General features: G+C 45.0%; 2 protein-coding genes and 1 long non-coding RNA gene across 19 annotated transcripts in view; 1 reads left to right on the top strand and 2 right to left on the bottom strand.

Moving 5' to 3' along the window:
• Positions 1-3,624: 3,624 nt before the first annotated feature.
• Positions 3,625-5,413, bottom strand: RPP21 (ribonuclease P/MRP subunit p21). Of its 5 annotated transcripts, none has more exons than XM_063604776.1 (5): positions 5,256-5,413; positions 5,086-5,186; positions 4,904-5,010; positions 3,916-4,048; positions 3,625-3,767 (listed from the first exon to the last, which is right to left on the bottom strand). In XM_063604776.1, exons 1-5 carry the CDS (start codon positions 5,310-5,312, stop codon positions 3,707-3,709), a joined length of 459 nt encoding a protein of 152 aa, XP_063460846.1. In that variant the 5' UTR covers positions 5,313-5,413; the 3' UTR covers positions 3,625-3,706. The 5 variants fall into 5 exon arrangements, with proteins under 5 accessions (XP_063460846.1, XP_063460845.1, XP_008957736.1 ...); XM_063604775.1 differs by having other exon boundaries at positions 3,923-4,048; XM_008959488.4 differs by having other exon boundaries at positions 4,904-4,986.
• A 1,346-nt stretch (positions 5,414-6,759) lies between these two features.
• TRIM39 (tripartite motif containing 39) lies at positions 6,760-24,074 on the bottom strand. Of its 10 annotated transcripts, none has more exons than XM_055113336.2 (9): positions 23,502-24,070; positions 22,726-22,845; positions 21,450-21,602; positions 20,721-21,180; positions 19,615-19,710; positions 14,508-14,738; positions 10,556-10,578; positions 9,868-9,983; positions 6,760-8,777 (listed from the first exon to the last, which is right to left on the bottom strand). In XM_055113336.2, exons 4-9 carry the CDS (start codon positions 21,171-21,173, stop codon positions 8,230-8,232), a joined length of 1,467 nt encoding a protein of 488 aa, XP_054969311.1. In that variant the 5' UTR covers positions 21,174-21,180; positions 21,450-21,602; positions 22,726-22,845; positions 23,502-24,070; the 3' UTR covers positions 6,760-8,229. The 10 variants fall into 10 exon arrangements, with proteins under 10 accessions (XP_054969311.1, XP_054969312.1, XP_054969309.1 ...); XM_055113337.2 differs by having other exon boundaries at positions 21,450-21,582; positions 23,502-24,065; XM_055113334.2 differs by having other exon boundaries at positions 22,726-22,850; positions 23,502-23,975.
• Positions 23,638-24,206, top strand: part of LOC112440070 (uncharacterized) — a 106,521-nt gene continuing 105,952 nt past the window's right edge. For 3 of the 4 annotated variants that reach the window (XR_010112263.1, XR_004671914.3, XR_003028264.4), the window contains exon 1: positions 24,005-24,143. This is a non-coding gene — a long non-coding RNA (uncharacterized LOC112440070). Of the gene's footprint in view, positions 24,144-24,206 lie in introns of all 4 variants that reach the window. The other variant, XR_010112262.1, reaches the window with a different exon arrangement.

The following is a 24,206-nucleotide window of genomic DNA, read 5'->3' as shown; positions in this document are numbered from 1 at the left end:
ACTGAAACAGAACCTTGTACACAAATGTTCATAGCAGCACTGTTCACAATAGCCAAAAAGCAGAAATAACGGAAGTGTCCATTGATGGCTGAATGGATAAACAAAATGTGGTATATCCATATAATCGGCTACTATTCAGCCATACAAAGGAATGAAATACTGACATTTGCTACAGCACGGATGAACCCTGAAAACATTATGCTAAGTGAAAGAAATCAGACACAATAAGCTACAAATTGTATGATTCCATTTATATGAAATATACAGAATAGACAAATCCGTAAAGGCAGAAACAGATTAGTGGTTGCTAAGGGCTGGAATAGGGAAAAATTGGAAGTGACTGTTTAATGGAAACAGGTTTCTGTTTGGGATGATGAAAAAGATCTGGAACTAAATAGTGGTGGTGATTGTATAATATTGCAAATGTACTTAATGCCACTGAATTGTACACTTTAAAATGGCTAAAATGATACATTTTAAGTTAAGTATATTTTACCACAATAAAAAGAGGAACCACTGGGGGGCACTGGGTGAGGATGTAGGGGACATTTCAGTATGCTCTTTGCAGCTTCCAGTGAATCTATATTTCAAAATAGTTTTGAAAATTTATTAAGCAGTTACTAAGCATAGGCACTATCTTCATAGTGATATAATTGTTTTAAATTAGAGATACACACTGATTTATTATGGTGACAATAACTCAGATTCCTCAATGGCCAAGACCTGTCTTTTCTAACGTTTTTGCTACTTGAATTCAAAATAACAGTCTCTCAATCCTTCTCTCTTTTGCCTCCTGACAATAACGATACTGGTTTTCACTAGTTTTGAAAGTGCTAAATGAACTTAATGTTCAGGGAGTGACTAAGGCGTAGTTTCTATGGTTACTGGAAGACCTCATCTCTTGATTCGATTTGAATAACCTAAGTTTCTTCTCTCTCCTTTAATTTTATTTAGAGTCCTAAAAGGGCATAAATTTTGAGTTACTGAACTGCTAGAAACACTTGAGAAAGCTACTGCATTCCAGGGATTCAGTTTATTTTCATCTTTCATCTAGGAAATCCATTTTTGTATATAATATGCCACTATCACATTATATATCTTTATGATGTATCTGTATTAATACATAGAATCATGTATCAATGTATAGAATATAAATGTTATATATGTAATCATATATTTATAATTAAACATGAAAAAGGAAAGAGGAAGAGGGCTGTGGAAAGAGGAAGAGGGCTGTGATCTTTAGAGTTATATATTGATAGAAACCCACAACAAATAAAGAAACCACAAAGACTCACAAGTGAACCAGATTCCAGATACTGTTTTGTCTGCCGCTCATCCTGACTGGGACCTGATTCCCATGATCTCCCACATGAGAGGAATCACTTGGTGACTGAGCCATGAAATCAAAACTCAGTTTCCCCACTGCTATCCCACTGTAGACATGTTCAGTCATGTGCAATCATAACACACTCAAGACAAACTTAGCCAAAGATCAGATTAAGTGTGCAAGAGTCGAGCTCAGTCATCCCAAATTAAACTTACTGGAGGAGCCATGGAAGGTGAGCTGAGGATGCAAAGGACCCAGGTATGCACGAGGTGTTACTTTCAGGCTACACATTTTTGTTGGACTGAAAGTTGACCCAGGTAGGTACTATTTCCAGAAATAAATTGTCAAAGGATAACTCAGAAACATTTACTTACATGTACACTGTTTAGTATTTTCTACGCAAATAATTTACTGACATGTGAAGGAGGCAGTGGAGAGACCAAGTCAGGGACAAAGGCAAAACAAGAATGTGGTAGATGAGTGATCCCCAACCTTTTTGGCACTAGGGACGGGTTAACCAGGGACTGGTTTTGTGAAAGGCAATTTTTCCATGGAGCAGGAAGGGTATGGTTCTGGGATGAAACTATTTCACCCCAGATCATCAGCAATTAGATTATGATAAGGAGCATGCAACCCAGATCCCTTGCATGCGCAGTTCACAGTAGGGTTCATGCTCCTATGTGAATCTAATGCTGCCACTGATTACTCAGGCAGTAATGCTGGCCCATCCCTCCCTTCCACCACTGCTCACCTCCTACTAGGCAGCCTGGTTCCTAACAGGACACAGCCCAGTACCAGTCCACAGGGCCTGGGGTTTGGGGACCCCTGTGGTAGATTGTTACACTGGTGATCCCCAGGGAACTAATGAACCTCCCAGCGTTCAAACTCCAGTGTAGCCCCTTCCACATTGAATCTGGCATTGGCACTGTGCCTTGCTTTGGCCAAGGGAACATTAGCAAGTGTGACCCCAACAGAGGCTCGATAAACACTTTTTTTTTTTTTGAGACAGTCTCACTCTGTCACACAGGCTGGAATGCAGTGGCGCGATCTTGGCCCACTGCAACTCTGCCTCCTGGGTTCAGGTGATTCTCCTGCCTCAGCCTCCCGAGTAGCTGGAATTACAGGTGCCTGCTACCACGCCCTGCTAATTTTTTTGTATTTTAAGTACAGACAGGGTTCCACCATGTTGTCCGGGCTGGTCTCAAACTCCTGAACTCAAGTGATCCGCCTGCCTCGGCCTCACAAAGTGCTGGGATCACAGGTGTGAGCCACAGCATCCAGCCAAACACTTACATATTGGATGCTTTTGTAGAAGCCAGAGGGGATGTAAGACATACAACTACCCTGAGACAGCCATGCTGTGAGAACATCAAAGCTAGCGAGGGAGCAAGGCTACTTGGAGAAGCAATGAGGTGCTAAACACGTGAGTGAAATTTCTTGGGTCTTCCAGACCACCTACGAGATACCAGCTAAATGCAGCTATGTAAGCTGATTTCATATGTAACAGGAGAACCACCCAGCCAAAGTCTTTCAGAATTCCTAGTTCACAGAACCAGAGGAAATAATAAATCATTATGTTTTAAGCTCCAACATGATGAAGTGATTTTTTATACAGTTATCGATAAGCAAACACAGGGTTTATAAGAGAAATAAAAGAAAACTGCATTCTGGAAGTAGTAAATTTTGTTTGTATGCTTTTGGCATAAACTTATTAGCTGGCATTTAGCAAAAAGGTCAGTCTAGGAATTCTGTACTTCAGTAGGCTTTCTAGGGATATCGAAGAAAACATTTTAGTTGTTTATTCTTAAGAAAACTCTGAGAGTTTACCTATGGGACATAATTGCAAAATGTCTGTCGGTGTCCTTTGTTAACATCTTTGACTTTGTTAGTTCAGGTTTGCGCCATTTCCTTTATCAGAATTTTATTAAAGACAACTTTGAGAATGGGAAAAGACCTGAGTCTTTTCTGACTATGAGTGGGCCTAGAGGATACAAACACTCTCCGCTGCCCCATATTTCTCCCCTTGTTTAAAAACAGCAGCAGTGGCATCATTCTCTCTAGCTCTTCAGTCAGCAATTATGGCTGCCCAAACACGGAATGCCCTAAGGTGGCTCAGGACATTGATAGGGAACTGGGGCCATGGCCTTGGAAATGCAAGCTGCTGAGTGAGGCCAAGTGGTCTATGGAAATCACGATCTCCCTGCATGGTGGGATTACAAAGGTGACCAAGAAACACAGACAGAAACAGAAGAAAATGGAATTAAGAGTTGAAATACCCACAGAACAGAATCATGGAATGTAAAACAAGTAAACTTTATTTGGGAGATGGGGTGAATCCATCACTGGTTACTGGAACCCTGAGTCTGCATTTTCTCCTCAGGAAGGCGGTCTGAAATGGAGTGGGCTGTGTTTGGCAAGGGTTGTAGTGGTTTGGAATCTGAGTAAATGAGCAGAATCAGAGAAACAGAATTAGTTTTCTGACTGTGGTACTTCTCACACCAACCCAGAACCTGTCCATGTGTCCTCTTCACTCTACGTTCTCCATTGTCCCTATCCTCTGGGGTGTCCTCCATTTTCTCCCTCACCTCTCACCTGCTTGGCTCCCGAGCTGGGCCTCAGGCCTGTCTCCCCAGAGTAAATGCCCGGGATCATTGAGGAAGCGTTGGCTGCGCTGGCATGTTAGGCAGGTCTGTACGGTCCAGCGCTGTCCCCTGCAGCCTAGGGTGAACATGGGAAAAAGACTGTCCACGTTTAGAAGTAACGGTCTCTTGCTGCCAGTTTTGCCTCCAGTGTTTTTCAGTAGGTATCCCCGCTCCCCCACCACACCCCCAATTTGAATGCACATTTGATGGTGTCACGCCTCGGCATAAGCTCCATCGATTTCCTGGAACTCTTTAAGATAAAGTTCAAACTCCCTAACAAGACTTCAAGAACTGGCCTGTTTCCCTCTCCAGTCTGTCTTGCCCTCCTACCTCAAACTCCAGCCTCCTGCACTCTCATTTCTTTGACAGCACCACAAGCTCTCTTGTCTCAGAGTCTGCACACATGCCTAGAATTTCCATCTCTCACTCCCTTTGCTTATCATAAACTTCGCCACCACTGGCATGAGTAAGTGAGCATTCTACTCCCCCAGTTAATCTTTTTCTACACCATTTTGTTTCTTAGTCTGTCCCATCAGACCGTAATTTCAATGAGAATAATGAATCTAGCACAGTACCTGACACATTTTAGAAAATAAGTATTTGCTTAATAAATGAATGGTGATGGGAATCGTCCTCCACAAAGCCGAATAACATCTATTATTGTGCATGGGTGGGGTTGCCTCTTAAAAGTTATTATTTATTGCCCACACTGGAAGAAAAAAAAAAAAAAAAGCCGAGCCCAAACCCTAGTTTGTGCAAGTGGCGTTAGGAACTTAATCCAAACCCGAAGAAGGAAGACTCCCGCGAATCCCACACCCAACATCCATCTACAGTGAGAAAGGCGCTGTTGGCCTCCAGTGCCCGCCCCCCACCCCGCCCCCCTCCGCGCCCCCAACGCTCCGCAGTCTTCCACCTCCGTTGGAGCACTCACGTCTCTGGCGCTGGGTGCAGGTGAGGCCTGGGACGAGGAGGGAAGAGCAGCCTCGACAGAGAGTCCTCTTCACCGAGGGATCCCTGGGGGCGGAGGAGGATAGTGGTCTGGCGCCCGCGCTCCCTCTCGCGTTCCTCCCGCGTCCCGCCCGCCGCCCGCCGCCCACCCCGTGGCTGTCTCACCGCCGCAAGACGAGCCGCTTCGCAATGGTCCTCTCAGTGTAGCAGTAAAACCTCGCCAGCGCCTGGTTCTCGGGGTCCTGGGCAAGGACACAATGGGCGGCCTGCGGGAAGGGAGCAGTCACTCTGGGACGCCGAGCACCGTCCCCGTGGGGCCCTTGTCGCAGACTCACCTGGTACAGGAAGTTGAGCCTCTGGAAGGCCTCGCGGTCCTTCACCGGCCCCGCCATCACTGCCGCGCTCCAGGGCCTCCCGCAGCCCCACCCCTCGCACAGCCCCGCCCGGGCGTCCGCGCGAGGCCTCCTAGGAAACGTAGTCCCCGCGCCCTCGGGAGCCTCCCGGAGGCCTCACAAACTCATCGGTTTCTAAACACAACCCCAGCAATCCATGCCCAGGGTCCCTTTATGAATTTTCAGTGCTTTTGTCTTCCTCAAGCTCATGACCAATTATATCACCTAGAGACCTAGCGGAGGTGAGGATCTTAAATCGGCCATTTTCGGGACAGAAGGCTGGTCTCTTTATGTAGCTAGGTTGGGGAGATGGTTATGTGCAATTTATACCCAGCTAGAGCTTCTGCTCTACTCTCCTGAGGTCCGAGGCAGATGCCTGTTAAGATCTACAGACGGAAGGCACAGAGGTAATACATTAAAAAAAAGCACTGGTGCCAGTGGGGGTGAAAGTGGGAAGGATCATGAGGGTGCTGGAGGGAGGGAAAAGGACTCCCGGTCCTCAGAAAGCACAGTTTACTCCTACTATTCCACCTTCCAAAGAAACACACTTCCTGTTATGCAGTGCTGGACACACAGTAGGTGATCCTCACTTTCTGAGTGAATGGTTTCTAACTCCTAGGCTTAGGTACAGCACAGAAATCTGTCAACAGCATCCCCTGCCCCTGAAACTTCACCCCACTCCCCACACTGACATTCACCTCACACCCCTCCCTCTGACCTCTTCTATCTTCCAGTTCTTCTGTCTGGTGTCCTGTGACTCATAGTGACTATCAGTTACTGAAGTCAGAAGCAGAGGGACATGAATTGGAGGGGTAGAAGATCAATGAACCCTGAGATGGGGAGGGCAGCATAAGTCAGGAGAGGATGACTTCTCTCCAATTTCAGACCCAGTGCCAGGCGGGGACAGACAAGCAGGGCTCCAGCTGGGAGGAAGGACATGGCTGAAACCTCCTCTGGAACTAGTTTCACAAGGGTTCTCGGACTCAAATAAGAGTGGTGTGTTTAAAATGTAGATGTAGGCTGGGCACGGGGGCTCACACCTGTAATCCTAGCACTTTGAGTGGCTGAGGCAGGTAGATTACTTGAGTTCAGGAGTTCGAAACCAGCCTGTCCAACATGGCAAAACCCTGTCTCCACTAAAATTAGCCGGGTGTGGTGGTGCATGGCTATAGTCCATAGTAGTCCCAGCTACTCTGGAGGCTGAGGCAGGAGAATTGCTTGAACCTGGGAGGCGGAGGTTGCAGTGAGCTGAGATCACCACTGCACTCCAGCCTGGGCGACAGAACGAGACTCTGTTCATAAATAAATAAATAAAATGTAGATGTCCGGCCCACCCCAGACCTCGACTAACCACTAAGGGTGAGACCCAGGAACATGCATGTCTAACACCCAGTGATTCTTACACATCAGTACAAGGCTGTCACCAAATTACCACACAACACAGAGATCACTTCAGTGGATCCTTTGTTCCATATTATTTTAACCAACCAAAGTATCTTGCCACAAAGAACCACAGTCAAGGCACAAAGGTAAGAGGAGGAGAGTCTGGACAAAGTCCTGTTGAGGTGGTAGGAGGAACTGAAATGCCCTCAGTAAACTGCAGATTCTTCTCTCAGTCATTTCTGTGAAGATTACCCGAATAGCAGATAATCCAAATTGGTTTAGTTTGGTTTGGCATGCATCACTTTTACCTTTTATGACAACATATGTACCCTATAAGTTGTTTATTTTGGCCTAACATGAAAATCATTTACATTCTCTGAAAAGGGAAATGGCAAAGGGTGAGGGATGGCAACAAACAAGCAAAAGCCTGGCTTAACACCAGTTCCAGGCCAGATGCACACAAGCCAAATGAAGTTGCCTATCTGGCCCTTCCCTATATACCACCCTCTTCCACCCTGTCCTTAGGGTGAGAAAGACTCCATAACCTTTTTTCCTTTCTGGCTTGGACACCTTGGCTAGGTAAGAAGGCTGACAATTTGGGAGTAGCTACTTAGTAACATTCTTTAAGGCCAGGGCTTTGGATACAAATACCCTTCTCTTTCCTCTAATACCTGACTCTCCTTTCCAAGTTCCCTTGGGAACACTGTGAAAGGATAGATGTGTCTTGCAGGATCTCTTCCACTTTGCCTCTGGAGAGGAGCAAGGTGACTGACTTATTGGTATAGAGGCAGGCAATAAGCCAACTCTGCTGAAGGCTGAGGCAGGGACCTGGGTTCTCCTCTGCTTTCTTTTCAGCCTCTCCTTCTCCCCACATTCCTACCTCTGGCCAATCCTACCCATAATCGCAACCTTACCCTTGGAATAGAAGACCAAAGAAACCTCCCTCCTCTTCATTAATCTCTAGGAATCTGTTCCTTTAGCCCACTTCCCTGACCCTTCTAGCCTTGTTGATGTCCAATCTCTGCCCTCAGAAAAACTCCTCAATATCTAGACCCATGAGAGCATCTGTCATTCATCTCTCATGAATTCAGAGGTACACAGACCCCTGTGATCTACCTCAAGAAGCAAGACTATCCTGGGTCAAAGAACCCCCTAAAAAGATGTGCAGGGGTTTCTGTTTCCTCCTCTGGTTTGAGCAAGTCAGACCCTCACAGATTTTTTGTTTCTGGAAAAGCCTCTCCTTCCTTCCTGACCCGTCCTTGTGCAACAGAAAACCTGATGGACTTCAGGGTAGACAATCCTCTGGGAACCAGCTCCCCACCCTGACAGTTATGAGGAAGTCACAGCTGTGCTCTCTCATCCAGCCCAGTCCTACCTCCCCCTCCACACAAAACCATCCTAGAAACCAAGGTGTTTCTCCAAGATGATTCAGGACTGGACCCAGGTGGACACGAAGACGTTCCAGCAGGACACAGGAAGGAGGCCCGTAGCACTTGACCCTGCCTCACCCCAGTCATTCCCACATCCCAACCTGTCACTCCCAATCTGTTGGGGGCCTGATGGTAAGTGGTGCAGCATTCTTCCGTCCAGCCCGGATGCCTGGGTAGAAGAGGGGCCAAAGTTTCTCAGTAAAAGTATCAGTGAAGGTGTAGATATGAGAGCGGTCTGTGACATTGTAGAAAGACAGTGTGCCGGCCTCATAGTCTAGGAATATGCCTACCCGCTTGGGTTTCACCTTGATGTGCAAAGGGGTAAAAGGTGTGGTGGTGGCTGCATATTTGTCCCCATTCCATAGCCGCACCCGCCAGTAGCCAGTCTCAGGGAGTGGAGTCAACTCGCCCTTTCGGCTCACGGAGTCCCGGCATACACCCACTGCCCAGTGGGTCTTGTCGCCCACCTCCACCTCCCAGTAGTGTCGACCTGAGGTGAAACCCTCAGTAGCCAGGACGCAAGGGTAGAAGGTGAAACGCCTTGGTGTGTCAGGGAGATCCCGGAGTCTTGTCTCCACGAACTTGACGCTCTTACGATCCTCTGACAGGACTAGGTTAGGATGAGCTGTCTCAGGGTCCAGGGTCACATCCGCTGGCGGGAGAAGCCAGAGTGGGGAGCTAGATGAGGATGGGAATAGCTAAATGCCCCTGCCTCACTCTTCCAGCCTGCCTTTACAGAGCCTGGTCCCTTAAAGTTCCCCAGAACAACCTGGTTTGGTTAACTTTCTCAATCCATGGTGTCACCTAAGGAAGGGGAGAAAGCAATGGCTCACTTCTCACCCTGACCCTAAAGTAAACAGATAATAATCTCTTGAGTCTGCAGTGGCTGGTAATCTAGGTTCCCGCCTGGTCCTCTCTTCATCTCCCTCTGACATTATCATTTATCTCACTTGTAGAGAAGTACAAGGTGTAGTCTGAGGGGCAGAAAAAAACGGAAAGTGTTAAGAAGGATGCCGAGCAAGACAGCATATGGTCTAGGGATAGGGTGACCATGTGTGTTTTCCAGGAACTGGCCTGGTTTATGACTATTTTCCCTGCATATTCACATTAATATAATGACACTCCCTTTCAGTTTCTTTCTTTTTTTTTTTTTTTGAGATGGAATCTCACTCTGTCCCTCACGCTGGAGTGCAGTGGTGTGATCTCAGCTCACTGCAACCTCCGCTTCCCGGGTTCAAGCAGTTCTCCTGCCTCAGCCTCCAGAGGAGCTGGGATTACAGGCGCCCAACACCACATCTGGCTAATTTTTATATTTTTAGTAGAGATGGGGTTTCACCGTGTTGGCCAGGCTGATGTCGAACTCCTGACCTCAAGTGATCCGCCAGCCTTGGCCTCCCAAAGTGCTAGGATTACAGATGTGAGCCACCGCACCCGGCCTTTGAAGGTTATGCAAGTTTACATGGTAAATTATATAACCACTCTACCCGATGACTTTGGCAAATTATTTAACCTTTCTGGGTCTCTATTTAGAAAAGAATGGACCTAAGAGTAGATAACGCTTAAGGCTTCCTCTCACTCCAAGTTCTGTGACTCAGGGTGAGACTAAAAGCCAGATAAAGGGGTAGGTGTGTGTGGGAGTAAGAAAAGTGAGACATAGGATAACTGAAACCCATATAAGGTAGGACCTAAAAGCTTTCTTCTCTCTAGTGGTTTCTTCTAGTTTCCTTTTGGGAACAACTCACCAATTAGCTGTTTAAGGATTTTCCTTAGGGCAAAGTACTGTCGGGGAAAATTGCTGAAGTTCTTTTCCAGCTCTATGGATACTGAAGTCACCTCCATGGTCTTCACCTTTTCACATCTAGGAGGGATAGGGAGATAGGGGAAGAAAGGGCAGGGTTAGGGAGAAGCTCCAGCCAAGTGACTATTCAGATGTTAACATTTTTAGGGAGAAATTAAAATTCTCCATCTTCCCACTTTCTTCCTCCTCCCTGAAAAGCTCACCTGTTGATTTCTTTTACTAATCCAAGGAGAGCCTTATGATCCCGTGGACAGATCCTTGAGAGTGAGCCTCCGAACTTTCTAGGAATATTGCTGTATTTCATGCAAATGGATGATTGCCCTCCCTGCTCTCCCAACCCCTTCCTCCTGCCATCTTGTTTGGACACAATTCCACCCACTGGCACAAGTAGAATCTGATTCTACCTTATCATTCTCCTTCTCAAGAAGTCCTGATGTTCAAAGGGAAAAAGGGATTATTATTCCCAATAATTTGTTCTCTAACTGGCTTCATGGGCACAATGAACATTCTCCCATACCCTGCCCAGACACTTCATGACTTTCCCAACCTCACTCCCAACCCAAACTCCTGACTGTACCCCTCTTCTCTAAGCCAAGACCTAACTCACTCAGAGAGATACAACAATCACTTACTTTTCCAGGGTACTTTTGACATCCTAGAAGGAAGGAGAAAAGAAAGCAATATTGGTCCTGGTATTCAGTGGTCCTGAAGGCAAAAGGTTCCCCCTCCTCCCCAAAGTTCCACAGCTATAAAATAGGGATAGGATAAACTGAGGGTCACACAGTGCAAGAAGAGCTCCAGCGGGACCTGAATGCACTTCTCCCAACCTAATCCCTGCTTTCAACTTCTGGTCATCATGAAGCTTGGTCATTTATATCACTTCCCAATGATTTCTTTTATGCTTGTCTTTGCTCCTCAAGGATGCTGGGAGCTCCCTATAAGGGACAGGGATTGTATCAATTCTTTACTCTGTCCCCCAAGTACCAACCACATATCTCACTCTCCTTGAGGATAAGTACAGAGAGTTCCAGACTGGTGGCATAGGAACAAATCACACATTCCTGTTACGGTTTGGTATCCCCTGTCTTGCATTAGTTAATAAACATCAATAACTGGCCGGGCACAGTAGCTCACGCCTGTAATCTGAGCGCTTTGGGAGGCCAAGACGGGTGGATCACTTGAGGTCAGGAGTTCAGGACCAGCCTAGCCAACATGGTGAAACCCTGTCTTTACTAAAAATACAAAAATTAGCCAGGTGTGGTGGTGTGCGCCTGTAACCCCAGCTACTCAGGAGGCTGAGGCAGGATAATCGCTTGAACGCGGGAGGCAAAGGTTGCAGTGAGCCGAGATCATGCACTGCACTCCAGCCTGGGCGACAGAGCAAGACTCTCTCAGAAAAAAAAAAAAAAGAAGAAGAAACACATTACTAACTGTGTGCTAATACTGATTTGTGAATACTTGGGGTCCAGAAGACAAAGAAGACAAATCTCTGTCCCACAAGGATTTCCCAGTTTAATATGGAAGGCAGAACACGCATACATGAAAGGCCATAGGAACAAATACCAAGCAATACGTAACATAAAAATAAATGTACAATGAAGCCTCACTGCTTCAAATGCTGGTAATCTAATCTCTAAGATAAAAAATATGTTCCCTAGTTTTGCTAACACCATTCATTTACGTAAGAGAATAAAATATTTCAAACACTTTAGAGGTATTATTAATATATACATGTCAAAAGCAATATATTATTTAAACAATTTCAGGCATACCTCATTTTATTGCACTTCGCTTTATTGTGTTTTGTTGACACTGTATGTTTTTCAGATAGATGGTTTGTGGCAACCTGTGTTGAGCAAGTCTACTGGCACCATGTTTTCCAACAGCATGTGTTCACTTCATGTCTCTGTGTCACATTTTGGTAATTCTCACAATATTTCACACTTTTTCATTATTATATCTAGTATGATCTGTGATCAGTGATCTTTGATGTTACTATTGTAATCGTTATGGGGGCACTGTGAACTGCATCCATATAAGACGAACAACTTAATCAATAAATATATTTTATGTGTTCTAACTGATCCACTACCAGCTATTCCCTCATCTTTCTCCATCTCCTCTGGCCTCCCTATTCCGAGACACAACGATATTAAAATTATGTCAATTAATAATCCTGCAATGGCCTCTAAGTGTTCATGTGAAAGAAGAATCACATGTCTCTCACTTTAAATCAAAACCTAAAAATGTTTAAGCTTAGTGAGAAAGGCACATTGAAAGCCAAGATGGGCTGAAAGCTAGGCCTCTTGTGCCAAACACCAAGCCAGGCTGTGAATGCTAAGGAAAAGTTATTGAAGAAAATTAAAAGTGCTACTCCAGTGAACACATGAATGATAAGAAAGTGAAACGGCTTTATTGCTGAGATGGAGAAAATTTTAGTGATCTGGATATAAGATCACATGATTCCCTTAAGCCAAAGCCCAATCCAGAGCAAGGCTGTAACTCCTTCAGTTCTATGAAAGCTGAGAGAGGTAAGGAAGCTGCAGAAGAAAAGTTTAAAGTTAGGTAGGTTGTTTTAAGAAAAGAAGCCATCTCTGTAACAAAAATGTGCAAGGAGAAGCAGCAAGTGCTGATGCAGAAGTTGCAGCAAGTTATCCAGAAGATCTTGCCAAGATTACTGATGAAGGTGGCTACACTAAACAACACATTTTCAATGTCAACAAAACAGCCTTCTATTGAAGAAGGTGCTATCCAGGGCTTTCACAGTTCGAGAGAAGTCAATGCCTGGCTTTAAAGCTTCAAAGGACAGGATGACTTTCTTATTAGAAGCAAGGGCAGCTGGTGACTTTAAGTTGAAACCAGTGCTCACTTACCATTTCAAAAATCCTAGGGCTCTTAAGAATTATGCTAAATCTACTTTCCCTGTGCTCTAGAAATGGAATAACAAAGCCTACATGACAGTACACCTGTATCCAGCATGGTATACTGAATGTTTTTAATTAAAAAAAATTACCTTTTGTAGAGATGGGGTCCCGCTATATTGCCCAGACTGGTCTTGAATTCCTGGCCTTAAGCAGTCCTCCTGGCTTGATCTCTCAGAGTGCTGGGATTACAGATGTGAGCCAACGTGCCTAGCCTTTACTGAAGTATTTTTGGGGGGATGGAGTTTCACTCTTGTCACCCAGGCAGGAGTGCAACTGCATGATCTTGGCTCACTGCAACCTCTGCCTCTCGGGTTCAAGCGATTCTCCTGCCTCAGCCTCCCGAGTAGCTGGGATTACAGGCGCCCGCCACCATGCCCAGCTAATTTTTTGTATTTTTAGTAGAGATTGGGCTTCACCATGTTGGCCAGGCTGGTCTCAAACTCCTGACCTCAGGTGATCCACCTGCCTTGGCCTCCCAAAGTGGTAGGATTACAGGTGTAAGCCACCGTGCCCAACCTTTTATTGAAAATTTTAAGTTGAGACCTACTGCTCAGAAAAAAAGATTCCTTTCAAAATATTACTGCTCATGACAATGCACTTGATCACCCAAAAGTTCTGATAGAGATGTAAAATGAGATTCATGTTGTTTTCACGTCCGCTAACACAACATCCAATCGGCAGCCCATGGATCAAGAAGTAATTTGGACTTTCAAGTCTTAATAAATGTATTTCATAAAGCTGCTATAAATAGTGATTTTTCTGATAGATCTAGGCAAAGTAAATTGAAGGCTTTCTGGTAAGGATTCACCATTCTAGACGCCATTAAGAACATTTGTGATTTGTGAAAGGAAGCCAAAATATCAATATTAACAGGCATTTAGAAGAAGTCTATTCCAACCCTTATGGATGACTTTTAGGGGTTCAAGACTCCCGTGTTGTAAGTAACTGCAAATGTGGGTTTTCAAAGATTTTCAAAGAAGTTCTACTGGTGAGTAAAATGCTATTAAACAGCATCACATGCTCAGAGATATCTTTCATAAAAGGAAGAGTTGAAAGTAAACTTCGTCGTTGTCTTATTTTAAGAAATTACCACAGTCACCCCAATCTTCAGCAACCACCACCTCGATCAGTCAATACTAACACAAGACCCTCCACCAGCAAAAATATTATGATTCCACTAGGAAACCCAACAAATTGTGACTTGCTTTATCAAGATACTCGCTTTATTGAAGTGGTATGGAACTGAACCCACAATATCTCTGAGGTATGCCTGTATCCTTTAAACTATGTTTCTGTCCTTTTTCAGCAGTACATAAATCAAATTTCAGGACTTAAAAGTAATGGTGACTGCATTTACAAAATTTTTAATGCATAGTTTTTCACTAACTCAGGCTAGACTTCCCTCCTTTCAAAAGAATGAATCTTTTCTTTGGAACAGATTAAGCACATAATTGCTGACCAGAGATAAGAACACAAAAATGGTTAGAAGGGGATGGGAGAAATCACTTTTCCGTAGCAAGGACCCTTTGAGTACACCTGGCAGAAAGAACTGGATTTAGAGAAGGAGAGCAGAAGAATGAGTATCCCAGGCTGACAAAACAGCCTATGCAAAGCTACACTGCACTCAGCCTGAGGGGCTATGCAGGGGCAAAGGTCGAACCTTAAGCATCTCGAAGCCTGACTGTAAGCACTTGCCCTCCACCTCGGCAGCCAAGTGGGCCAGGTCCCGGCGCTTGTCCCCAAGGTGAGCAGCATTTTCTCGGAGTCGCTGCAGAATGTCCTGTTCCTCTTCTTCCAGTCGTGAAAGCAACACCTGCTGCTCTTCATCCAGCCGCCTATGAAGCTCTTCAAACTCCCTCAAGATCTGCTGTCGGCGACTTTCCACTAGTCTCTGAGAAGAGAGGGAAGATGTTGTATCAGCAGGGTCAGTGTGGTATAAGGAAGCCTTTCTCTCACCCACCATATGTATGAATTAACACAGACTTCCAGTTTCATTGAAAATAGTTTAACAAAGGCTGGGTGTGGTGACACATGACTGTAATCCCAGGACTTTGGGAGGCTGAGGGAAGTGGATTGCTTGGGATGAGAAGTTTGAGACCAGCCTAGGTAACATGGTGAAACCCCAACTCTACAAAAAATACAAAAAATTAGCTGAGTCTGGTGGTGCATGCCTGTAGTCCCAGCTACTGGAGAGGCTGAGGTGGGATGATGGCTTGAGCAAAGAAGGCAGAGGTTGGAGTAAGCTGAAATTGTTGCACCATTGCACTCCAGCTTGGGCAACAGATCGAGATGAAAGACAGACAGACAGGAAAGAAAGACAGAAAGACAAAGACAGAAAGAAAAGAAAGAAAGAAAATGAAAGAAAATGGTTTAACAGAACACTCATTTTTTATTCCATTGGAATTTCCTTCTGTAAAGAATGGCTCCATCACTATCGCCCCCCTACTGATGACTTGGTAGTGAAGACCACTGCGGATATATATATTTGTTTTAATTTAAGATAAAGAACTCAATAATATGATGACATTAACTATTACAGATATCAGAGATATCTGTGTTATTATCAACTGTAAAGTTCTAGTTAATTCAATCTGTCGAGAAAAGGAAAGTATAGGCTCAGCATGGTGGCTCATGCCTGTAAACTTAGTGCTTAGGAGGCCCAGGTGAGAGGATCACTTGAGGCCAAGAGTCCAAGACCAACCTAGGAAACATAGTGAGACCTTGTTTCAACTAAAAAGAAAAAAAAATTAGTTGGGCATGGCAATACACATCTGCAGTCCTAGCTACTCAAAAAGAATCAAGAGGATGGATGGCCTGAACCCTGGAGTTTGAGTTAGTGTGCTGTGATCACTACTGCCCTCCAGCCTGGGTAAGTGAGATTCTGTCTCAAAACAAGCAAACAAAAAACAACGAAACGAAAAGGAAAGTACAAATAATAAAAAGTTAAAAATAAGATTGTCATCCTTTGCATATTGCAACACATGCACCAGATAAAAACCAGAGAACTGGGAAAGTGTAAGAATCAGTAAGAGTTATATGGGTTATTATAAAATATACATATGTAGATTTCAGGGCTGAACTTGTTAAATTGTTTCAAGTCACTTCAGAGAACTGGCAATTCCTACCCCAGGAACAGGTTACAGAAGTTTGTTAGTAATTTAGTTTCTTGAAATTTGAAACATGCTTTCTTTAAGCCAGCACACAGACTTAAGCCTCTAACATTCCTGAAATTTGATAATATAGGACTCAAACACCAGCCATAACACTTTCTGAGAATTACCAGCACATCCTCTCTTCTGCATCTCCACTACAACAAATAGTGATCTCCCTAAAGAAAGAATTCCCCAAGCATCATGTGACTGATGATGAAGCAAAGTGAGAAGCAGAGACTGGGACTCTAGAAGGAAGTGGATAGGGAATGAAAGGCAGGCTTGAGGGTGGAGAGAGTGGGGATGCAAAGCCAGGATGGGCCTGACAAGCGTGGCATCTGTGGATTCAAGCCAGTTCCTGGCAGAGGCTGACTAGCTCTTCTAGTTTAGGGCCACTTGTTGCTTCACTTTTCACCACTGCCTTCTCAGTGTACATCTGAACAAAATATATTCTCACATTTGCCCTCAATAAAACACAGCCTTTGTGTGTGTGTGTTTGCACATGTGTGTGCATGCATGTGTGTTTGTTTAGGTATGGGTGTAAGTTTAACATTCATGACTGTGATAAATAGGAAGCAAAAAGGCCCTTCCTCTTATAAACCGGTAATCTTTTCTCTTTTTTTCACTCTATATTTTAGGGCAGTGGTTCTTGATGAAGCTGTTATCACACTCTGAGGATATTTTGGAAATAGGCACATCTTCTTGTTTTCCATGGTTGGGGAAGTTCCTGACAATGACGCAAGCACTCCTCCAATGTGTGAGACAATCCGGCATAGTGAACTGACCTGCAACATTTTCTAATGTTCTGCTGGATATTCAAAAACATAGGCCTGGGCGGCCAGGCACGGTGGCTCACGCCTGTAATCCCAGCACTTTGGGAGGCCGAGGTGGGCAGATCACAAGGTCAGGAGATCGAGACCATCCTGGATAACACGGTGAAACCCCGTCTCTACTAAAAATACAAAAAAAAAATCAGCTGGGTGTGGTGGTGGGCGCCTGTAGTCCCAGGTACTTGGGAGGCTGAGGCAGGAGAATGGCATGAACCCGGGAGGCGGAGCTTGCAGTGAGCCGAGATGGCACCACTGCACTCCAGCCTGGATGACAGAGCGAGACGCCGTCTCGGAAAAAAAAAAAAAAAAAAAAAAAACCACAAAAACAAAAACATAGGCCTGGGCTTGAATGCCATTTTATATAGTATAAACACAGAGTAATTCTTACATGGTTTTACTATACGTGAATTTTTCAGCAATAGCTGAATAAAACCCAAGATTATATTGTTATACTTAGAACTTTACCAAAAGTTATTACTATGAAAAATCATATCACCAAGAGCTAAGCTACTTATGGTATTTCAATCATATTGGCACACATCCATCTCAGTCTGAATTTGTATTTATGGCGTTGCTGATAATGACACATATAGGGGCAAGCATATAACCAGCTACACTGTAAAGTCGTTCAGGGTAGTCATGCCCAAATATTACATACCACATTTTATCATCAATTATGTTTCATTATATTATATTTGGACATGATAGACTCTTTAAAATTTAACATTATGCACATAAGTTATATTACCTGTAATTTTCAGTTCAGCATAATTACAAATTATTTTTTAAAGGGGCATTGAGTCTGATGAGGGAGAAGGAGGGAGAATTCAAATGGTCACAAGAGGAATGTTGGTAGTTTTGAAGACCACTGAAATGACAATTTACAATTTAAAAAACAGGACAGTTCTGTTCAAGCATTTAGAAGGTTTTAAAAAGGTATATTTCTCTCTCCATCCTTTACCTTCAAGAAGGTGATCAACATGAAGAAGAAAGTTAATGACTAGCAATAAGCACCATTTTCATATTTTTAGGTTTCTTGGAAGGCCTCTAAAAGAACAAAACTTTAAAAGTTCACATTTCTAACCAAAATTGGTTCAAATTTTAAAATTTCAAATGCTTACTTTGCTAAAATGTATAAGGCACTAAGGTAATAATACTTGCTTTCTGATGAAATGTTATCATTCATTTAAAAATTCATGTTTCTATGAATCAAAACTTGGATTTAGCTTCTGGTGATCTCTACATGTCAACTCTTAAAAACTCATTACTTCTTCGGGAAACCTTTAATGAGGCCAAATTTCTATGTTGTCTTCTTATGAACTTGCAGCTGTGCATTTTGTGCCATTACTTATTTTCTCCACTTAACTTTAAGCTCAAGGAGGGCAGGAACTGTGTTTTTGCTCATCATTGTTCCCCAGTGTCAAATACCGGGTTTGGCCTAAACCAGGAGCTTAACAAATATTTACTGATTCACGAAGAACTAGTATTCCTGGTTTTGCCACTTACTGGCTTTATGATCTTGGACTAGTCACTTACCCAAGGTCCATTTCCTTCTGTGTAAGCTGAAGGTAATAATACCTACCTTAAAGAATATCTAGGTTTACCCCTACATCTTACTAAAGATGGCCTCAGGATTTCCTTCTGTCTCTTTCTCGTAGCTTTTCTATGTCTCACTTATCCCAATTTGGCCTGAACTCTAAGACCCTAACAACCCTATAAATCTGGAATGTTATGGATACCTAATGAATTAATGCATAGGACTCAATTCTAGTTATTTTTGCTACAAATGATAATTGTTCACTGTTCAATGGAAGACAGACAGACACCAAAATACCATGCTACAAATAAGGCAATGCTATAAAAGAGGTGCAAAATTGTATGAAAATTAAGAATGTTAATTTCTGAAGGGTCAGGAAAGGCTGCATAGGAAGTGGCTTTCATCCCGCCTGAGAGATGAACAAGATCCTATGGTGGAGGATGGGGAGGGGAAGAACATTCTAGCATATGTAAGCTTACTTGAGTTTTAAGAATGTGGTCCTAATGTCATTAGATAGTTCTTCTGAGACTCTTGGTCAGCTCCTTTTCCCTTTCTCCCCAGTGAATCTTCCATATTCTCCTCTCTTCAAGTCCTCTAAGAAACTCCCATCCCTGCCTTCTCAGCAGAAAGCCTCCTTTGCTGCTTTAACAAAAAAAGGAGACCAAGAGGCACGAACTCTCTCAGCTCACCAGATGTAAGATATTCTGTCTGTTCTTCATCTCTTAAATCCCTCTTAATACTTAATTCATGACAAGTAATTTAAGTACAATGTTTAATGACAATCAAGCCTAATAAAATGCCATCATTTTTGAGAGAACTACACTGTTCTTTTTTGTTTGTTTGTTTTTTTTGTTTGTTTGAGACAGAGCCTTGCTCTGTTGCCCAGGCTGGAGTACAATGGTGTGATCTTGGCTCACTGCAACCTCCGCCTCCCAGGTTCAAGCAATTCTCCTGCCTCAGCCGCCCAAGTCGCTGGGACTACAGGCATGTGCCACCATGCCCGGCTAATTTTTTGTTTTTAGTAAAGACAGGGTTTCACCATGTTGCCCAGGGTGGTCTCAAACTCCTGAGCTCAAGCAATCTGCCCACCTTGGCCTCCAGAATTGCTGGGATTACAGGTGTGAGCCACCATGCCCGGCGAGAACTGCATTTTTCTAATGAACCGGAACTGGTGGATTAAATAGTGTACAGTTAATTCCCTCATAGGCAAATACCCTTCAGAGCAGCCTACATGGGATTGCCTGCCTTTACCTTGAGCTCACCAGGCTTCTTCTCCTCAGAGGACTTGCAGCGAGTGATCTCCTGCAGCTTCTGTTCCAGGGGCTCCAGACACTTCTGCAGTTTTTCCTGAGGGGTAGGGAGGAAGTGGGAGAGGTGACATTTGGGGTTGACTGGTATACCTACCATTCAGAGATTAAACCATTTGTTTTAAACCATTTATTTGCTTCCTAGCCATCTTACTGCCTCTTGATCTGACTTCCTTCCTTGCCTGTCATTTGGGATGTCAACTTTCTACAGTCCCTCCTCCTGCCACTAGCCTGTCCACATCACCTTCTCTGCTCACCCAACTGTCCTTTTACTGAATCTGAGATAGCTGTCATCAACTCTGTGTCCTTTCTCAACTCTTTCCATTTTCTTACTGAGGCAACTGCCTATTACCATCAAAGCAACCTTCTGTGCCCTAATATCTTTCTTTCAACCTGTCCTCCCATGCACCTCTGTCCACCTAAAATAAAAACATGGTTATTATACTGTAAGTTACCTGAAATCTTGTTTTCAAGACTAACATAACTAAGCAAAGTATATGATAAAATGCTAACACATTCATATCTCTGTTCCCTTTATTCAAACATTTTCCTTTGTCTCAGCAGTAAGTTAAATGATATGCCATGTTACCCATTACCTAGAGAAGCTGCAAACAATTGAATGGTTCAGCTTAGTCTGGTAGGTATCAGTCTCAAGCGATATTACCTACGCCCAATAACCAGTGTGAAAACAAGGAGCATTCTGAGCAGGCAGGCAGAATGAAGAAACCAGACTACTTTTCAGTTCTTCCTAAGTTTAATCTTTTCCATGTGGTTTCATTCATTTATGAAAAATATGACCACACATACCAATATTCACCCATAAGACTCACATGTATTGCAAAAGTCAGAGAGAAATTTTAGGGCACTTCTCACCATTGCTCTTTTTCAGGCTAGAGGACAACTGATCACACATACTGTGTGCCCCTGCATATGCAGCTCTGAGAATACAAAGTGAGTAGTAGGAGCTTACGATCTCTATCTAGGGAGTATCTCATCCTCTGCCGCTTCTCCCTTTTTACCCACACTGACATCGTGTGTCTGCTTCCCCACCTTGTACTCCTGTGTAGCGTCGTCCAGTGGCACAACGGTGTGGGCCCGGTGGGTGTGGGAAATTGCACATATCAAGCATACAGCCTCCTGGTCCTCATAACAGAAAAGGCTGAGGGCCTCATGGTGTTGGGGGCAGAGGCTCTCATCCCGGATCTTCCGCTTGACGGCCTGGAGCTGCTTGGCAATTTCCACCATACTGCCTAGTTGCCGATTAGGTCGGAGACTGCGGTAGCGGGATGTCTTTCGACAGACAGGACAAGGGAAGTCCCTCTCTAGGTCCTCCCACCAGCGGGTGATGCAAGCTTTGCAGAAGTTGTGCCCACACTCAATGATGACAGGTTCCTTCAGATACTCCAGGCACACAGAGCAGCTCGCCTCCACCTGTAAGTTCTCCAAAGCTGCAGCTGTAGAGGCTGCAGAGGCCCCAGCCTCTAACAGACTTGTCTCTGCCATAATTTAACTTGGGAGTGGGGAAGAGGACAGAGAAAATAAAAATATTAATTGGAGGTTTTTTTCTTTTTTTTTTTTTGCATCCCTGATCCGACATTTATCCCTATGTTAAGTCCTAACTCCAGATTTGCCCCTTCTTGTTATTCTCCATCTTCTCTTCCAATCAATTCAACCTCTTTGTTTCTCCATTTTCAAAACTTGTGACTCCCAGCCATCAACCTTTTTTTTCTTGTTAGTAAACTGACACACAACCCCCAATTGATCTATCTTGTCTCTTACCTCTGCTTTCTCTTGTTAGAAAGAGAAGCTTCCTTCAACTCTAGCTCAGCATACTTCTCCTGATCCAGGCTCATTCCACTTGTATCTTAGAACCAATAGTTCCAGACACTGTATCCTCGTTTGACATACGTTTCTAACAGACAAGAAAGGAATCTGAGAAGTAAAAAATGTCATAAAAATATTAACATTTCTTAAATTAACCATATTTTAAAGTTTAATGTTATAAGAGCTTTATGATTAATCCACTGGAGTCTAAGCTTGATTCTCTGACACTGTTCTCTCATTCTTCTAAATCACAATATCCAACCTTTTGGCTTCCCTGGGCCCACTGGAAGAAGTGTCTTGGGCCAGACATAAAATACATTGACACTAATGACAGCTGATAAGCTTAAAAAAAAAAAAGTCCATGCATAAATTTTGTTCTATCACTACCACAGAAGGTCCATGCATAATTTTTGTTTTATCAGCCACCACAGATAAGCAAAGAGAGTCCTCATATTGAAAGGGTTAGATACCACTGCTCTAAAGGCTAACAAATGGAATGAATGAGGCAAAGGCAACCTCCTCTTTTCAGGAAAATCTGAAATTATTCTTCCTTTTATCCATCAGACTAGCCTAAAGGAAGTCTGCTCTCTTCTTGGAATGACATTTCACGCAACATTCCATTTCTCTTGTGTTCATCTGGACACTCAGAACTGCTGAAAACTGATAAATTATGGCAACCATATTAAATATTGCTGAGCTCAGGCCAACAACTTCTTGAAAAGAGAGCAACGAGTCTATTTGTAGTGACTGGAATCTTTCAATATAGCTATTGATAACTAACACCCTGGGCATAGTGTGTCTCCAACTTATAGGTCCTGGAGTGGTTGGGAATTAAGAGACACAAAAGAGGCAATGAGATCTCCCTCAAGCGCAGCCTCAGAAGAATTGGAAATGCATAGGAGAGATTTATAAAACACAAGGCTGGCCCCCTACTCCATCCTTAAAACATCCATACTTTTAGCCATGGGTAAGTTGATTTAACTATCCCCATAACCTTTTCTCCTCCCGACCCCCATCCTTCTCCAGGGACCTACTGGAAGGAAGGAAATTTGGTAGATCTATGTGCTGAGAGATAAGTGGCCATGTAATGAGGTAGGTTAACAACAATTGTTCCTGTATATATTGTTGGCACACACAAATGTGTTTGATTTGGAGTAGGAACTGATAACTTCTTTGGATTTGAATTTCTTCTGTCAGCAATAGGAGAGAAGTTCAGTCAGATGATTTCTACCTGTGGGAATCCAACTTTGACTTGTGGTGATCCTACCCCTTCCTCAGTCTTTTACAAATTACGTGGCCTCCTCGCCTGAGACGAGTAGAACTGTATGCACAGTAAGGCACCAGGACGGATCTAGACTGGCAAAGAAGTGGTGAGAGAAATGGGGAAAGGGTTAGGGAAGAAGGGAGAGGACTCTCAACTACAGTCATAGTGAGACTTTGAGTGCCTCTGCGTTAGTCCTTCCTCTTCCTCTACTCCTTGTGTCTCAGCTGAAGGGCAAACTTCAGGGACAATCTCATTTTGTTTCTACCACCGTTCAGGGTCCCACCTTGCGACCCTCTCCTGAGAGGTTGTCCACAACTCTGTCCCACCCCCGTTCTCCATCTTCTTCCGCCAGATCTGGGGCTGGGGCATTGGAGAGGGGAAAGAGGAAACGTCGTGGCTGGCAGGGTAGGAAGGGATGCGTGTCCAGGTGAGAAAGAGGTGTGACGTGAAGATGGGATGCCCGCCGCTATGACGCAGCCGAGACCCGCGGTGACTGCGTCAGAGTTTCACCCGGGGAGGTGAGCAGCAGCGGGACGGGGGAACGGCGGGGTAGCCAAGCAACGCCGGACGCGCTGACGTCGCCGGGGCGGCAAAACGTCCGCCCGGGCCCGAGGCGGGCGGAGGCAGCTGTGGTTACGTGCGGGGGGCCGGTGACGCAGTCGCGGGGCGCTGGGACGCGGCTTGCGGAGCCGGCCGGCGAGCGCAGGCCCCAGGCTCGGGCGCGGCGGCGGGACAGCACCTACCTTCCCGGCTTCGGGTCCGGGAGTGCGGGGCGCGGAGCCGCCGGAGCGCTGCCTCCCTCCTTCCTCCTCCCCTCGCCCCCGCCCCGCGGCGCGACACACAATACTCGCCGGAAGCGGAAGCCGCGCCGAGGCTCGTGTCAGTGGAAGCTGGGGTGTCGGCGGGCGGCCGCGGCCGGGTCTAGCGGTGCCTGCGGAAGAAGGAGGAGGAGGGCTGGCGATGAGAAGCAGCAGGAGGAATCAAGGGCAAGAAGGGACCCAGAGGGGCAGGTGGCTGAGATGCTGGCGTCCAGGTGACCCGAGGAATCCTCTGGAGATACAGGCCCGCGCATGCGCGTGCTCGAGCGCTGAAGCCCATTGCCCGCAGGGCGCTGGACTGGCGCCCCGGCCGGCGAGGCTGTCTAGTCCAGGCTCCAGGCCCCGGCTCTGGCCAGGCGCCGCCGCCTCCCGGTGCAGCTGAAAGTCGACGAAGAGGGCGGGGCGGGGGCGGCTTGTGGACTTCCACACTTTTCCTCTCTTCGGGCCAGTCCGGGGAGAGGGTGGCTAGCTGTGGCGGCGGCCAATTACGTGGCGGACCTGCGGGGCTAAGCTGGCACGTCACTTCCGACTAGTGGAGTTTTTAGCCTTTTAACATTCAAGGATTAGGTAAGTTCTTCCCGCGGTAGACTTCAAATACTCTTTGTCCTGCCCCTGCTTGGCGAAATTTAC

This window comes from Pan paniscus, chromosome 5 (genome assembly GCF_029289425.2).
Source record: "Pan paniscus chromosome 5, NHGRI_mPanPan1-v2.0_pri, whole genome shotgun sequence".
NCBI lineage: Eukaryota > Metazoa > Chordata > Mammalia > Primates > Hominidae > Pan > Pan paniscus.
Note: the sequence above shows the minus strand (reverse complement) of the source record. Positions and strands in the feature narration are given on the sequence as shown.